Source organism: Excalfactoria chinensis, chromosome 15 (assembly GCF_039878825.1).
Source record: "Excalfactoria chinensis isolate bCotChi1 chromosome 15, bCotChi1.hap2, whole genome shotgun sequence".
Classification (NCBI taxonomy): domain Eukaryota; kingdom Metazoa; phylum Chordata; class Aves; order Galliformes; family Phasianidae; genus Excalfactoria; species Excalfactoria chinensis.
Genome location: NC_092839.1, coordinates 8,633,290 through 8,650,156, shown reverse-complemented (window position 1 = coordinate 8,650,156; position 16,867 = coordinate 8,633,290). Strand labels below are relative to the sequence as shown.

The 16,867-nt window shown below is 49.6% G+C and overlaps 1 protein-coding gene across 4 annotated transcripts in view; it reads left to right on the top strand.

The window, feature by feature from the left end:
- The first annotated feature begins 3,023 nt into the window (after nucleotides 1–3,023).
- MYT1 (myelin transcription factor 1) overlaps nucleotides 3,024–16,867 on the top strand; it is a 54,803-nt gene continuing 40,959 nt past the window's right edge. For 2 of the 4 annotated variants that reach the window (XM_072350340.1, XM_072350338.1), the window contains exon 1: nucleotides 3,024–3,120. In XM_072350340.1, coding sequence (XP_072206441.1) covers nucleotides 3,096–3,120 — 25 coding nt within the window. In that variant the 5' untranslated portion in view covers nucleotides 3,024–3,095. Of the gene's footprint in view, nucleotides 3,121–7,011; nucleotides 7,258–16,867 lie in introns of those variants that run through there. The other 2 variants (XM_072350339.1, XM_072350341.1) reach the window with 2 other exon arrangements.

Below are 16,867 nucleotides of genomic sequence, written 5' to 3'. Positions count from 1 at the left end.
TGGCGCAGCCATCAATGAGGCAGTGGAAGCACTGACTGCAGGCAGAAGGGAAACGGTCACCAAACAACTGGAACCATCCTTGTTTTTGTGGCAGACTTGGGGTTTTATGGACTAGGGGAACAGTGTCCACTGATGGAGGAGATACAGCACAGGCTGTTGGTAATACAGGCATGGGGTGATTTGGCTTTTTTTTTTCCAGGTGCAAAACTGCATGCACAGAGCAATAAAATCCCTCCAGCCTGGCAGTGCATCAGCAGAAATCACACCACAAAAGGACAGAATTTCTTTCAGTCTTTTTCCACGGGAAACACACAGCTTCCCTGGATGCACAGCAGGGAAACGTTCAGGCATCCGTAGAGTTGCTGTGATTTCTCTCTATTCCCATTTGTACTCTCTTTAGCTCCAGGGTTTATTTCTCTTCCCATTCAGGAGCACACCACTGGCAAGCCTAAAGGCAAATGGCTGAGCTCCCATCTCTAGGCTCTGGCTCAGAGGCCAGGGGATGGAGGGAGCTGGGAAGAGAAAGCAGAAAGGAGAACACACATGGAGTTTGGGGGAATATGAAGATCAGGATCAAGTGCCTGAAACAAACAAACAAACAAATAAACACCCAACTAAAACAACACCAAAAGGGAGTCAAAAAGACAGCTGCAGTCATGAGACCTATGTATAATGTTGGAGGGTTCTTCTGCTAGACAAAAGAGAGCATCTTCCTACTCATGGATGAGTTAATGCTACTCTGCTTTTCTGTCCTCTGAATCTTCACCTTTTCCCCCAGCTAATGCATGAGGAAGGTGGGCTATTCTGGAGTCACTGTGAATTGGTTTCATTTCTGTGCTTGCTGGAGCTGAGTAAGGGCTATTTCATCTCAACAGGCTTCTCCCAGCACACCTTAATTTGAGATCTCCTGCATGCAGGAAGCAATGGAGTTAAGTGACCTTGCTGAATCCCGACTGCTGCAGCTGCAGGAGAACAGGGAAGGAAAAGAAGAGAGGGGAGGAGGAAGAGGCACTTTGCAGTCTCCCATTAAAGCCCCGAGAGGCTGAAGATGAGAGAGTGAAAGTTTCAAATTGCCAGAATGTAATTCTGAAAGTCATTTTCCAAGCTCAGAGCTCTCCACAATGTCACCTCTCATCTTCCAAGGTGGGGATAGAAGAAACAAAAAAGCACAGAATATTCTGCAAAGACGACAGGACTGCGAATACAAAGACAGAAGAGGTGTCAGTCCCCAAACAGGCTGTCTCGCACTGCCTTCTTCTGGGAGATCTGTGCAGCTCAGGTACACCTGCACTGGGGAACCATTCCCAACTCCTATACCAAGCCATATCCAACCTGGGTGAAGGCTCTGGCTGAACTGCCTATGGCTTTTCCCAGCCTTTATAAGAGCAAGAATATCAAAGAGGTCTGCATATTCAACAGTTACAGTTTACATTTGAATGGAACTCCTGACCTTCAATTCAATACAGTGATTATGTTAATGATTAATACTATTATTAATTTCTTAGCCTTCTCTAGCAAAAGACCATGATGGATGTGCAGGAGAAAAGGTGCACTTAAATATTCACCCCCCTCTGCCCAACCCAACAAAGCTCTTCTCACTCCCCCTTCCAGTTCTTTGCTTTCAAAGAAATCTGAATTAAGGAGTTAGATGCATTCAACAAAGAGTTTAGCCCAGGATCTCGTACCAAAGAGCGAATTAACCTCTTGTTCTACATTCTTTGCTGACCTTTATTCCAGCTGCACCCCCTCTTATGTTTATAAACTAAAAAATTACCCCAATATACAGGCATGCCCTGCTGAGATAAATTGCATTCAACACTCCTTCAGCTAATATCAGCTTTGTCCAGGACTCCTTATTACTGGTACCACCTGTCTCTCCAAGCACAGGCTTTTCCTCTTTCCCTTCCCCAAATTACTCGAGCTGAGGCTTGGGTGGGCTTGCCCTCTCCCTGCAAATGCACTTATTTACCCACACATGTCGGAGTACTGAGTTTTCTTCCTGACAATCAGGCTTTTTGCCAGGCAATCCCTCCCCTCTCCCACTTTCAGAAATGGCACTTTCTCCTCTCAGCACGCCAAGGCTGACCCACAGAAGGAGCTGGCCATGTTTTTATTGAGGGTGATGAGCAGAGTGCAGCAGGCCACTCCACCTACAGAAGACACTTTGCCCTCTGAAGCAGCAGAGTAACAAAGTTCAGTGCTGTCATACACAGTAATCACAATCCTGGTTAATTTTCCTTTTATTATATTACTATTACTGGATAACTATATTTATGGTTTTTTTTTTTTTTTTGGTTGTTTTTGTGTTTGGTTTTTATTCCATCTGGGATGTCAGTGAGTGTTCCTCATTGGCCTGTTGCCAATTTTCTCCAGCTGGGATCAGCTCAGTCCAATGTTGCCATCTGTCCTTGGAGGCAGAGGGGCAGCCTTTTCCATTTCGGATCTCTCCCAGAAGCGATTCCATCCTCCCTTCCCCCATGCACCCCAGCTTTGACCAAAGCATCCAGAAAGTTGTGCATAGCCATCATGGGACTCATGCACTTCCGAACAGACCCAGGCATGCAAGAGGTGCAACAGCCCAGGGTGTGCCTGTGGACATGGTCACTCTGCCCACCTCCAGGGTGACCTGGAGGAGACTTCACTCTCCAAACACAGATGAGGTCCCTTGGGGTCTCCCTGACATAGAGAACTGGATGAGATCCCCTGGGAAAGGCCTGGAGGGGTGGAGGGGATTACACCCCCTCACTAAGATACGCATGTGTCATGGTTTTGTCCTCTCCTAATTAAAAACACGAAGAAGGAGCGGCTCCCCTTCCCCATCTTCTCCCCCCTTACCCTTCGCACAGCTGGGAGGGGTGGGCGGGGATGGGGTTGTGGGGGGAGGCAGAGCCATTGTACGGGGCCCCTCGGCGCCCTCCCCAGCGGATTGGCCGCTGAGTGCGCTGCACTGTTTTTGCGGCGAGGTCCCATTGGCCGCCGGCACGCATAAGTTTTTGCTCCGGACGGCAACTTTTCCCAGGGATGGAGTAAACTCGGGCCCTGCCGCTCTCCTCGTTCGCTTTCCCAGCGAAGGCAGATACCGCTCCCCGGCAAGGATGAAGCTCTGTGGGACTTTCCTCGGTTCGTAACTGTCCGCCGGTGGATGCGGGGTGGGGGGTGGGAGGAGTGAGCGTAGGGGGTGCTTGTTGGGTTCCTTCTGTTTCCCCTCCGAAGCACTCGAGCAGCCTCACCCTGCCCAAGCCACGCCTCGGCAAAGGGGCTCGGTGAACTGAAGGGGATGGCGGCCTCACAAACTACCCTGCTCCCCTTATTTTGGGGTTCCCCCCCACCCCCCCCACTCTAATGACACAGTGGAAAGCGTGTTTCAGAGAACGGGTTTCTTGTCCTCGCGTTCAGCAGGCAGAGTCTTGGGCTCCTTTCCCGTTCGTTTTGCTCCGGGCTCAGCCCCGAAGGGTTCGTGTGCGGTTCTGGGGTTGCTGCTGTGGGGCTTTGTCCCGCTACGGCGCATTTCGGCTAATTACAAAGGATGAGGAGGGAAGGCGCGGGGGAAAAAAATCCTGTTGTCTGCCACTTCTGTTCAGATGGGTTTTTTCTGCTGGCTTTCTGCTTTGTTTGTTTGTTTTCGGCTCTGCAGTGGGGGGGGGTGAGGATGGGGTGTTACCAAATATAAAGCTGGTTCGTGCCTGGATGTGTTTCGGCACCCCCATTAACCGAGGCACAATGAGAAAGTTCTGGGATAACGCAGGTGCCCTCCACAAACGACGGTGATTACTCCAATTGTTGCTCGTTAAGGAAGCAAAAGGCTCTAGATGTGGGTCAGACAAAGGCATTGCCTCTGTGGGAAGGAACCGATCAAATCGGGGAGAAGGGGCGAGCCCGAGAGCGAGCAAAGGGTTATTAAAAGTTTTTTTGTGTGTGTGTGTGCCTGTGCATGTTGTTCCATCTGCCAGGGGCCTGTAGTGGGCAGGTTTCTTCGCAACCCTTCAGCTGTTCCATATACAATATTAATGCTGGCCATTTCTATTCGGCATACAACAGCACTAATTGTAGTCTGAGGCATTAAGGCAGCCAGCCCATCTGCATAGAAGCTTTCAGAAAGAAACAAGGAGAAAAAAAAAAAATCTTCCACCCCCAGCTGGTAACCGGAGAAGTTGGTGCCAATTACAAATGCATAAAGTTTGAGATCTAAATGACTTTGAAACAGTCTCAGCGAAGCGAGCGAAAATGCGGCACGGTATTTTTATGTGCCGTATTTACACGAGCAATTGCAGTTTGATCTTAAATAATCCGAAAGTTTGAAATGTTTGATCTGAATACGCCAGCATAGGAAAATAATAATAATAATAAAAAGCGCTGTGGGGACAGAAGTGATGGGGGGGATCCGCTTTAAAAACGACAACAAAAAAGAAACCTTTTGGCATTCATTTCTGCGGGCTACGTGCAGTCGGTTTCTCAGCACGCTCGTCTCAAACAACGCTCTGGAGGCGAAAAATATTTGAATATTTCATTTTATACCTTCCTGCTGCACGGTTCCCTTCAGGGATGAGGCGGCCGAGGAGAGCACAATAATTATCTCTTGCCTTCAAACGACTGTAAAGTGACTCCGGAGAGTCGCGGAAAGGGTCGGGAAGGCTCAGAGAGCTGGAGCGGGCGGGGCGGGGGCGCCGGAGCTGTCCGCCGCTGTGGTGCTGACCCGAAGCAAGGCGCGGTTGTTGTCCTCGGGCTCCTCGCCTTCCCCCTGGTGGAAGGGTGCTGACAGGCCTGACCCAGAGATATTGGGTGGTAGGGAAGGATCTGGGAGGGGGGCTGAGTGGATTTTTGTTTGTTAGTTTGTTAGCTGGAAACTCTGGATAAGGAGGTGGTTGGTTGCTCTGCTTGAGTAGGTTTTGAGAGAAGGGGAAGGTGAAGTCTGGTAAGTTTGGCTCCTCTTTGTTTCCTGTCATCCTCTAGTAACCCAGAGCTTAATGAAATGGTACTGAAGCTGAAAGCTTGATCTACCCTAGGATTCCTGTGTGCATCGTGTCAATAAATGCAACAATAGCAGTAATAAAGTGTCCATGTAATAATACACAGGTTTGTTTGCACACATGTTTATTTGTAAACATGTGATGTGTGTACAGATTTATGTAGGAAGACAGAAGAAAACTGACCCCTTTCCCACCCCCCCCCTCCCCCCCTTCTGCCTACCACTCTTATTTATTATGCTTTTGTTTCTCAAGTTTTAGAATTGCTTCTCTAAATGAAATAGTAGTGGAGAGCACAAGGCAGCACAGCACTGTGGGGAGAGGAGCTGAGCCCTCCCGTCCCTCCCTTTGATTCTATCATGGGTGCAGAACAATGGAGATGCAGTGTAGCACCAGGCCTGCTGCCTGCAGATAAGAGTTTAATAGAATTTCTGAATGCCAAAGGTTTAGGATGTAAAATATCTCTGTCTTCGTAGTGTGTCCAAAGGAGATAGAAAACAGCTTTTCAGGAGTACTCTCTGCCGAATACTTCCTTTATATTTATGGTTTTAGGAGCACACCAGACTTGCAAGCCACAGAAATGGGCATCATAAGAATTTCTAGGGCAGCCTCAACAGTTTAAAATCATTAATGTTTTTGTCACCCTCTTCTCAATGAAACCCCCCAAATGGGGAATGCAGTCAGTATCCTCATACTGCTCTATGAGTGGGATGATGCCGTATCTGGTGATCCTTTAAGTTCTCAGTGCCAGGTAGGGGTCTGGTAGAGTTTGTAATGTGTGGGGCCAGGTGCTGTAGCTCTGCCCAGTGTCGGGGCTCAGGCTGCCTGCAGGGGAGGGAGGATCGGCCCCCAGCAGCACTCTGCTCCCCCTGCCAGGCTCTGTCTTTGCTCTGTCTCATCTCTCTATAGGCTCCTGGGGTTTCCATCCATTTGTGAGCTCCCGCATGTTTTTGAAAATCTTCATTAAGTTGACAGTCAAGTCTTAATTGTCTCGGCAGTGCTGGGGATGGAGTGAGGGGGGGCCGGAAGGTGAACCTCCCACTTCCCACACCTCAGGCGGGTGCAGCATGCCTCTGTTTCTCCCTCTATTTCAGAAAAGTTGTGATCGCGGCACTAATGCTCCCTGTAGCGTGCTGATGCCTTTTGGCTTGAGGTGGGGGGAGGGAAGGGGGATTTCTGGTACTGCTGATGTTCATGTCCCCACCAAACAGAGGTATTTGTGAAGGAAAATGGCTCGTGGAAAAAATGCACTTTTTCTCACTTGGAAACAGTTCCTGAACTGTTCTAGTCACTGTTTTCTTTTAAGAGTTTTTTGTGCCATTCTTCTTCCTGTCACAAAGTCCAAAGTGTAACCCTGCTCGAGATGTTATCTGTCCTTCCTGGGGCGAGGTGATGTCTGCTGGGAATGTTAGGTCATTTATGTATTTATTTAAGAGGAGAAGGAAAAAAAAATGCATACCTTTTAAGCACTTGCTTTTGAATATGGATATCAGCTAATAAGCAATACTTCCAGGTTCATAGAGGCGATAAATTTCCCAGTCTGTTCTTTATGGTGATAGGTCATCTTCCTAACCACCAATAAATATTGTAAAGTACTTTCGCTGGAGCTGTGCTAACCCAGGGCATCTGTCACTCGCTGCTTGCTGCTATTAGGAATTATTGGGCCGTACCATGCGTCGGGATGCGTGGGGGGGGTGAGGGGGGGGAAATGGCACGGCGCTTGTCGTGCTCGCCGTCCTTTTGTGTTGCTGCCATCAAAGGAGCCCCGAGCCTCGTGCATATTAATTATGAATCAGTTCAGGCAAAATCACTCACCTTCTGCTGGGTCTCGGGGAGGGGAGCGTGAGGCAAGAGGGGCTGGCGAGGCAGGGAGAGCCCCAACTCTCCGCGCACTCAAGTCAGCAGCTCCATCTCTCTCTCTCTCTCTCTTTTTGATGCTATACTGTAAATTTATTTCACCTCAGAGAGTAAACAGATATATTGCAACCCCAAGGGTTCATGGGTAGTGTATTTACAAAGGGAAGGCGCAGCAAGCCCCCTCTGTGCCATTTCCATTAATGAGAGCGGTCATTAAGTAAATGAGACATTGCCTTTAGCAGGCTTAAGAGTTCACACACTAAGGAGTATCAGATATTTAATTGAAACCAACAACCCGTCTTACACGCGTGTTACTGGTGTAGGGAAGTGGGCTGCCCTCCAAGAACTCTCCCCCCACAGCCTCCCCCATGCAAATTTCATGATTGGTTTCCGTGATGTCATTTTGCAAAGGGGCAGACAATAGCTGTGGGGAAAGGTAAGTCAATATTATGTTCTTTCGCTGACAAAGGCAGATAATGCTGGCTGTTTTTCTTTTCCTCTTTTTTTCTTTCTGTTTTTGTTTTTTGTTTTTTCCTATTTTTTTTTTTCCCCCTCCCTTGGATTGAAGCAGAGGGGAAAGGCTTTCGGAGCACACACTTGATGTAAACAGACGCAGGCGTTTTGCCTTTAGAGCACGAAGGCTGGGTTGTTGTTTTGAGAACTGCACTGGAGAACCGAGGGGATTTTATGATGATCATCATGCTCCTAGGTCCATCTTTGCTCGTTCGCTCTCTCGCCGGCTGCGAGATGCCAGTGGACATGTTCTGCTTCTGACTGAAAAAGAGGTTGAATAAAACGAGGAAGGAGGAGATATTTAAAAGAGGGGGGAAAGAAAAAGAAAGAAAGAAAAAAAAGAAAAAGCATAACGTCGCTTTCAGCCGGGAAACTTTCTGAATATTTCTGGAAGAGGATAAGAGGATGCTTGCCGGGTTTACAGACCGACGGCTCGGCGGATGTTTATCCGAAGGGAAGCGTGCTCGGTGTTAGCAGAAGACGCTCGGGGCGCCGGGACGGGCTCGCTCAGCCGCCGCGCTCCGCGGAGCTCTCTGAGGTGCTGATCGCTGCTCCGCGCGGCCCCGGGGGGCTCCCCCCGACCCACGCCGCCCACCTCCAGCCCCGCTCCGGGGGAGCAGCGCGCTGAGGGGTGCGTGAGTGTGTGTGTGTGTATGTATATATATATATATATATATGTGTGTGTGTGTGTGTGTTTGCGTGTGCTGTGGGGGTTGCGCTTGCACGCTCGAGGTCCCTGCCCTGCGCTCACTCTTGCCGCGAGCAGACTTTATTATTATTATTTATTTTTTTTTTAACGTTCCCTCCTTTTCCTCTCCCCCGATATTGACTACTTGAGACTTCTCTATTTATAGCAGCGAGGAACAAGGGAAGTGTGCCATGTTTGTGGATTTCTTGCTGTATGTTGACCATGGCAGAAATCTGAGGCTTCTTATTTTTAGCTGTCTTGGAAGAGGCTTTGCTTGGCTAATCTCTTTATCAATTTCAGCAAAGTTGTGAGGCTGGTTTTTCTTTGTTTGTTTGATCCCCTTTTTCACTTGTTTCGAGGATAATTTGCTTGGAGGGCTAAGGGAAGGGGTTGGTGCCTGAGGAAGCGCTGCTGCTGCAATTGACCCCAGTGAGTTTGGCTGAGTTCAGGATGCAGTTTGCCAGCGGGCAGAGCCGACCCTCCCGGGGGAGGTGTCCTGCTGGGGTGCTCGGTACCCCCATAGGCAGCTTTCCCATGCAGAAGGAGCAGCTTGTAGGGATCACCCTCCCCGGGGCGGGAGGCCTGGAGCATACAGGCACCCCCCCCAGCTAGAGCTGAGCTGCTGGGACAGGTTGGGGGTTGCCCTTTGCTCTCCAGACCTTGGAGAACTGCCACCTGCCCAGCGGTGTGGGGCAGCTGTAGGGGGCCCCCATTGCTGTGCTCTCCTGCCGCTATTGTTGAGCCCCCTTGCTCCGAGCAGCCGCTAAAAACAAGAGCAAAAAGCCCAGGGTAAATCCAATTGCTCCGATGTTACTTTTAGTTATTTCTTTTTTTCTTTCCTTCTCCCTCTGGTTGGCTCATCTTCTGTTATTATCAGCCTTTTCCATATGGCCACTTTAATTAATGGCAGACAAAAGGGGGTTGTGGGGGGGGGGAAGGGGGGTGGAATCCAGGAATTAGAGTTTATAGTTGGTTTGTCTCTGATGCTGTCATAGAAACCAGAAGCAAAGATGCCGCCTTTCCACTTCTTTGTATGATCCTGTTTATTGTTCCCGAGCGGCGCAGATTGGAGCAGGCGCGTGTTGCAAGGCACAGACCAGCGCCTGCTGCGGCCCGAGGGCTCCCACAGCACAACTTGTTCCCTTCAGCTCCCTCTCTCTCAAAGCTGTCTGCCCTCTCCCTGTCCTTCCCCTCCTTCTTCTGCTGCAGAAAGGCCGAGGAGAAGTCATTATTAATGATTATTAAAGCAGTCTAGTGATCTGTGAGATCCTCACCGTGCAGTGGTAAAAAGAGTAGGAAAACTCCCCCAAAGTTGGGTTTATTCCTTTGCAGACAGTATGTGGGAGTTGTTCTTTGCGTCCTGGCAGAGTTGGGGTCTGGGTACTGTGGCTTCAGCTCTGGTCGGGGGCGCTGACCCCCTGGCTGGGGGGTAGAGGAGGTGGCTGCTTGTGCGGGGGTCCCGTTGGGGTGGGCTGTGTGTTTACTTGGTACCTGCTCAGCCCTGAGAGTCTGCCCTGCTTCTGCGTCCTTAAATGTGAGCTCCTACAAAGGGGGGAAGGGAGTCCTCATAGCCTGGCTCTGCCCCCAGTCCCGTTGGTGGTGGGAGAAGACCAGGCGGTGCTCCGTGTCACTGTGAAGTGTGGTGTTGGGACTAGGGGTGCTCCCTACTCAAGCCCTTTGCTGGAGGTGGCAACACTTCTCCCTTATTCTCCCTTATCCTTATGGCTGCATGGCGTGGGAAGGGGCTGCAGAGCCGTGCACACTTTGCCACCCTCATCCCCAAAGCATCCCACGGAGCCGGGAGCCCCTCCGCCTCCCCCGGCTTTTGTTTTCTGTGCTGGTTAATCGCTCCGGGCTGAGGCTGGGGAAGTGGGGGGGGCACAATGAGCCCAGGTGCCTTCCAGCCGAGGGAGGGGAGGGGGACAGTGGGGGAAGTCATTAGGATGGCGAATAACGCAGCTGAGCCGGGTCTTCTGCAATGAGCCCAAGTAGCGAAGTGCTGACAGGGGCGGGCCGAGCTCCGCTTCTGGGGTTCGGGAACAGCGCGGGGGGGGGGGGGGGGAGGAGGAGGTGCTGAGAGCAGGCCGGCCCCGATTCCTGGTAGTCAGATGATGAGGGCAGGGCTAAATGCAAGACGTAGATCGGCGTCAGAGCAGCTGCCATTTTAGCAGGCATTACTAAACTTCGCCTTCAACCCCCCCCCCCCCCCCCCCATGCCGTAATTTAGCTTAGCGGTGCTGCCTCCAAAGTTGGCTTCTTACTGGGGATGGGGCGTACTCCTTTCTTTCTGTTTTTTAATGTGTGTGTGTTAGAACAGCTCACTCCAAGTCAGCAACGCATCCTGAACGAGCTTTGAGGCTTAGGAATGTAAACGCGTTTCTTTCCTTAAGTCCCACATTTTCTCCGTTGAGATTTGAAAGTGGGGGTGGTGGGGTGGGGGCAGGGAAGTTGATACTCTTGAGCCTAAAAGCCGGTCAGTGCGATGCAGAGAGGTCCTTATCTCCCTTTCTGATGCATACTCTCCTCTTGTGCTCTGAGGGTGCCAGTTTGGTGAGAGGTGCTCGCATCTGCCCCACTTGGGAGCTTTGGGGGGGGGGGGGGGGGGGGGAGAGGGTGGAGAGGACCCCCTGCCCCCTCAAGAACAGAGCAATGAAGGGGAAACGGCAGCTTTACAGTAAAGGCCTGAGCATGAGGGGGAAATCTCTGTGCTGGGGCTGGGCTTCCCAGAAGCTGTGGAAAGGGGAGGGAGTGGGGGAGCATTGCTTCGCCTCTGGGAAGACAGATGCCAGAGTTTGATGGCAAAGTGGAGAGCAAGAGCTGGTCTTCCCCTGCACTGTGTGTGTGTGCGCACGTGGTGGTTGGTGAAGAGCAGGGACTTATTTTTAGAGCCATAAACGGCATGGCTTAGCTGTTAGAGCTCTTTCCTTAATGACGAGGGACGTCTCTTGTCACTTTGTAGCTGTTGCCTTTTCCTCCTTGTACCTGAGAGCTAAGCGTGGAAGATCCACACTGCACAGTTACAGAGCTGGGAATACCCCAATGCCCACAACTGTGTGCTGCACTCCTTCCCATCTTGAGTTAGTTGTGCTGATGCTGGTCTATCCATGGCTGCTCACCTGGGGATACTGACAGCCAGGAGAGTGGCAAAGCAGCCCCAGACCCTGGATTTACCTGCTTTTATGGGAAGCAGCCCTACAGCTGTGCTTTGAAATTGCCTGGCACGGATTTGTTCACACTCCTCCTCCCGGTTCCTGGGTATTTCTGGAGTTCTGATAGGGTGGAAGTTGCTGTCAGGAAGTTTCACTTTTCCCCATTTTCTTTCTTCCTTTCTCCCACATTTTGCTGCTTTCTGGGTGCTGGTCTCCCTGGGCACGTGCTGCACAGTGCTCTGGTGCACACTGGTTGGCATTGCTGAAGGCTGTCTTGTGAGAAACCTCCTATTCTAAATCATTATGGCTCCTGAGGCTGTTTGCTGTTGCAAAACAGAAACCTGATCCAGCAGCAAGTCCTTAGGAGATGGTGCTGTGATAGCATGGTGACATATATGAGCAGTGAAAAGCTCTAGGGTAGGCGAGATGCCCCAGTGCACCTTGCTCCTGGTGAAATGTCACAAGTAATGCTAAAGAGAAGGGCTGCCCTTCAGAGATGGGAGGGAAATCTATCCCTCCCCCATCCCACGCATCCCATACCTTATTTTCCCTTGCTATTTTTGCTGAGGAGAAAGGAGCTGCTGTCAGTGGTGGCTTGGCCCTTTGGGATAGGGCTGAGAGACTGAAGGTAAAGGATAATGTCAAGGGTGTCCTGCATGCAGAGCTGCTGCACTTTCCTTGTGTGTGCTGTAGGATCCCTGAGCATCCCAGTGTTGCTCCAACACAAGGCATTGTGCTGGGGATGCTGCCCCTGCTCTGCAATGTAGGTGCTGTGGGGAGGATGCCTTGGAGCAAAATGGGGCAACACTTTGGTAACTTGATACGCTCTGTGGGATTTTTTTAGAGGGTAGAATGAGCTGGAGTTTGAAGGGGAAAAGTCTGTGTACATGACATAGCTGTAATGTGGAGGCTGGTGATCCAGCCAGAGGGATCGCTGTGGTTTTGCAGTGGAGTTGCTGGGGCAGTGAAAGGTTCTGGGCCAGGAAGGTCCAGACCAATATCCAGGCTGTTCCCAGCAGCTACCTGGCTCTGAGCACAGAACAACACAGTGACAAACTCAGCAGTATCTGCTTTTCATTTTGGCTTTGTTTCTATTATTATTATTATTTTTAATATATTTTTCACCTGATTTAAAATACTTTTGATCCGGCTTCCATTGAACTTTCTCTTCAGAGAGAATAGATTAATAAACACTTTCAAATGGAGAAAAAAAAAACAAAAAACAACACAAATAATCCATGTAGTGTGGAGAGATCCCCCTTTTATCTCCATTGCGGAGCTCTAACACTAACCTGGGTATGGGCAGTCTGTCCCTCTGTTCCTTTTGTCTTGCTTTTTTCATCTTAACAACAATAAAGTGCTTCAGTTGTGGTCTGGCCTTTACTGGTCACTCTTTATTCTTTTTTCTTTTTTTACTTTTATTCTTTTTCTTCTTTAATTTCTTATTTTGAAGTCAGCGCATAAATGCGATGTTATTTTAATCAGACCAAATGAAAGAGCAAATCGGAGCGAGAACTTTAATCTGCCCCAAGCAAAACTGCCTTGTACATCTGTCATGTTGGGATTAGCGGAACTCTTTAAAGAAGCTGAAGACTTTCTAAACGAAGTATTAAACATTTGTGACCTGATTTCCATTCTTACAATATTCTCATTAATAAGAGTGCGGGCTGAAAGACATCTGTTAGGTCCTGTTTGTTTTAAGAATATTAAAGAATAATAAGAATATTGGGGGGAGGTGGAGGAAATCTAAATGCAGTGTTTTGAGCCAAATGTCCAAGCTGGAGCTTTCTGAAGTGGTGCTGTGCTTGTCTTGGGGCAGGGAGGGGGAAAAGCAAGGCTGTCAGCTCGGGTACGCTGGTGTGGTTGATGGAGGAGGTCAGTTTGGATGTGCTGGTGTGGTTTGATGGTTGATGGAGAAGGGACAACTCTGCTGTCCTGAGGTAAAATCCAGTTAGGAAAGGCAAACAGAGCTGCAGCCTTACAGGTCGTGCTTACACAGCACTTGTATGCAGCGCTGTGGGCATCCAGTTCTGCCTCGGACCAGCAGGAAGGCTGAGTAGGAAGAAAGGAGTGAGAAAGTCCTCCTTGGGTTTGCTGCTTGTTTTATTTGATGCTAATGCAGTTAAAGTAAATGGCCCAGCTTGGACCCCTAAGGAGGGGGAAAAATGCCAGACATGTGTTCGGTAAACGACTTGCTGAAAAAGCCCTTCACCGTTAGCACAGGGATACGGCGTAAGAGAAGGTTGCTGTCGACTGCAATCTTTGCATCTTGTTTATGCTTGCTGGGTAAAATATTAACTAAAGCATCTGAACATAAAGTTCTGGTGTGAAAGAATATCAGCAGGGGAGAGCCATATGGTGCCAGCACGCGAACAAAATACCAAACGTTGGAGATTCCTTTTTGCAGAAGACTGAAAACTCTCGTTCCCATACATAATACATGAGTTCACGCCTTTGATTACTCTAAACATTAGTCCAAGTGGTACAGGAGTCTCTTTGGAGCTAACACAACTTAGGGCATGCAGTTCTCTTCCCTCTCTTCCTTCACATAAAAGAAATCGATGTTGAGCTGTTAAGATACAAATATCCAATATGCTGTAAGACAATATGTTTCCGAAACTGCTGCATAAGCTGCCTTTGCTCTAATTAAATATAAACTGCAGTAGGGATTCGGGTTTCTTCTCATTCGTTCCTTTGCTTGAAACCATTTGGCAGAACACATCGTTTTGCGTGGGACAGCATCTGCAAGTCCGGCCTGTTTTGAGGTATTACCTCCTTGGGGTCACACTCTGACCTTTCTGCTCAGCATGGAGGGCAAAACAGAGCGCTGCGATCGTCTCTTTGAGCCGCAGCCTCACCAGTGCTGTCAGCTGATTGGGCTCTGAGAGCAGAGGGACGAGGTGTGTTGAACAGGAATGAATTCAAACCCTGCATTAGGAGGATCCCCCCGGTGAATGTTATTATAAGGTATGAGGGATGTCTCTGGGGGAGCTTTCATGCACGTAGTATTTAAAAACAAGGTGTTGCCGGCGAGCTCTGTAGGCAATGCTCTGAGCACTTCTGAATTTCTTTTCTTTCTTTCTTAAGCAATCCCTCAAAACTGACAATTTGGTGCTGAGTAACTGCTTTGTGCTTGTCCCTGGGATCCCTGAAAGTAGCTGGTTAAGTTTTGTGATGAGCACCAAATTGCCTGCACACGGAGCACCAAGGAACCTCCCCAGCAAGAGGAATTAAAATACAAAGCCAGGCCTGGCACATTGGAGTGTGGTTCCAAAGGAACATCCAGGGCTGATGTTTCTTTGGGGCCAGGGCTGCTGTGAACAGATGTCTGTAAATACAGCTCCAGGAAAGCTGTCCCAAGGGGTTTGCTTTATGCAGTGTCTCTCAGCACGCTGTTACCTGTCTGTTTTTTTGCATGCTGTGGGAAATACATGAATGCACTGAGAACTTGGAAAAGAGCAGCAGAAATGCTGGGGTTTGGAAGAAAGAGAAATGTGTTTAGCTGAGCTATGTAGTGGTGAAGATGGTGTGGGCTGTGTGGGCAAAGCAGAGTGATGGGGGGAAACAAAGTCAAAAGCTGGTGCCTGCTGGCTGTGTCAGGTGGAATCATAGAATGGTGAGGTTGCAAAAGACCTCTAAGATCCTCAAGTCCAACCCCACTGCGCTCACTGACCATGTCCTATTAATTGCATTACCTGATAAATGCAACAAATATTTATTTGCATCATCTCAAAGCTTTGTGTGGGAGATGTTCTTGGGCAAAGTTAGCCCAGCTCCAGCTGAGAGGACAGAAAGTTTGTGCCCTTGCCATGGCTGTGAGCTCCAGCTTCTATTGCTGATACGCAACTTTCTCCTCCAAAGCTTGAAGCTTTGTACCAAGCAAGCATCCAGTAAGTGAAGTTAAAGGTTTGCTTTGCTGTCCTCAATACTTTTTTATGTAATTAGTCAGTGACCAATAGCTGTGTTTGCCCAGAGAAATGCTCTCTCCAAGAGCATGAGTGACAGGAGAGGATTAATAGCTGCCCTTTGGAAGCAGATGCTCTGTTTAAAGAAGAAATAAAGGTGCTTGGGAGCTGTGCTGGTGCTATGAAAAACAAAAGGACAGTCAAAACAGTTGACATTACCTGCAGCATCTCAGCAAAGCAGAGTTGTTATCTCCTCCTGTGCATGGCCAGGAATCTTCTGGCTTCCTCCAGTGATGCCATCAGGTGCTGCCTCTGGGCTGTGAGTGGAAGAGAGGGCTGGGAGAGGTAGGAACTCACCAAGGGCTGGGCTGACTTCTGGCTGTGGCTCAGGTCAGGCAGTGGCTCCACACCTCCCTCCCATGGGGTTTTCCTGGGACAGTTGCAGGTGGGCTCAGCTGAGATGCTTGAAGAGCACCCACTGCTGCCCTGTCACCTCCCCAGGTGTGCCATTCTCTCTGCTTTATATTCACCAGCAAGCTTTGAAGAGCTGACTCCTATAGGAAAGACAGCAAGGTATCACTCTGCCTCTATTTAATTTCAATTATACAGGGTCTGTAGGAGCACTAAGAGCAGTGCCAGCAGGGCTATAAACTTTGCATATTTGATGATTTTGCTTAATCTGAAGCAAGTGATCATCCTGGTGGGCTGTGGCATTCCAGCAGCAGAGGCTGTTGGGTCGATAAAGCCATTTGGATGCTGCCGGCGTGAGGTGGGCAGTGTGGGGATGGCTGCAGGCTGACTGTGCTGGAGGGGTTTGTGATCAGGCCTGCTGCTCCCCCAGGGAGCTGTGGGCACAATGAGCTCACCTCCATTCCTGCCTTATTGCTGCTGTCTGTTGGGCTCCGTGTGACACACGCTTATGTGTCAAGTTTTCACTTCTGATACGACAGCGGAGAGGAAAGGCTTAATATCATAAAGACAAGCTGGCAGCTGGGATGTAGCCCACTTAGTCATCATACTGTGCGTCAGAGGCACCGCCAGCATCTTCCTTGGCTCCTTGAGGCAGCTTTTCCCTCTGGTACCTGACCTGGTGCTGAAATAGCTGTGCAGCAAATACTGGTGGTGGGTCCCAGCCCAATGCTGGGGTCAGAAGGGCTCCCCTGGATGCCTCTGTGCTGTCAGTATTGAGCCACCTTTGAGCAGTAGCAGTTTTGTTCTGTTCATTTTGAGGTTGAAAGGTAAAGTCCCAGGGCAGATTGAAGTCCACCTGGTGACAAGATCACTGGGGTGTTTTTGGAAGCTTGAAACTCAACGTATTAGAAAGCCTTTGGTACCTTGGTCTGGCAGAGAGGTGATGGAGAAGAGATCAGTTCAGGGCTCACCAGTTCTTGCAGTGCTTTCCCTAATTCTGCAGAGATGTATATTTGGCCTGATGCTGTGACCTGTCCCAGGAAGGCTGTCGGTCGATACCTTTTCTTCACTTGATATTTCTGTATGTGAGGAACTCCTTTCATTACCACTGCCATTTCTCTTCTAACATGCTGCCAGTATCCCCTCCTGTAGATATGATGCTCAGGTTTGCTTCTCCACTTCTCTTGATATCCCAACTGATGACAGAGTGGCTTGAGCACAAGGTATTGAACACCCAAATTGGCTCTGCACCCAACTCAGTCTGGTTGCCATCCACCTACACTGGCTGGCCGCCTGCTTTCACCCCTTGGGAGGTGGATGAGCGGCTCTCTGAGCTCAGCTTGGGGCTGCTTCCTTCCTCCTGGCCCAAGACACGGCGAA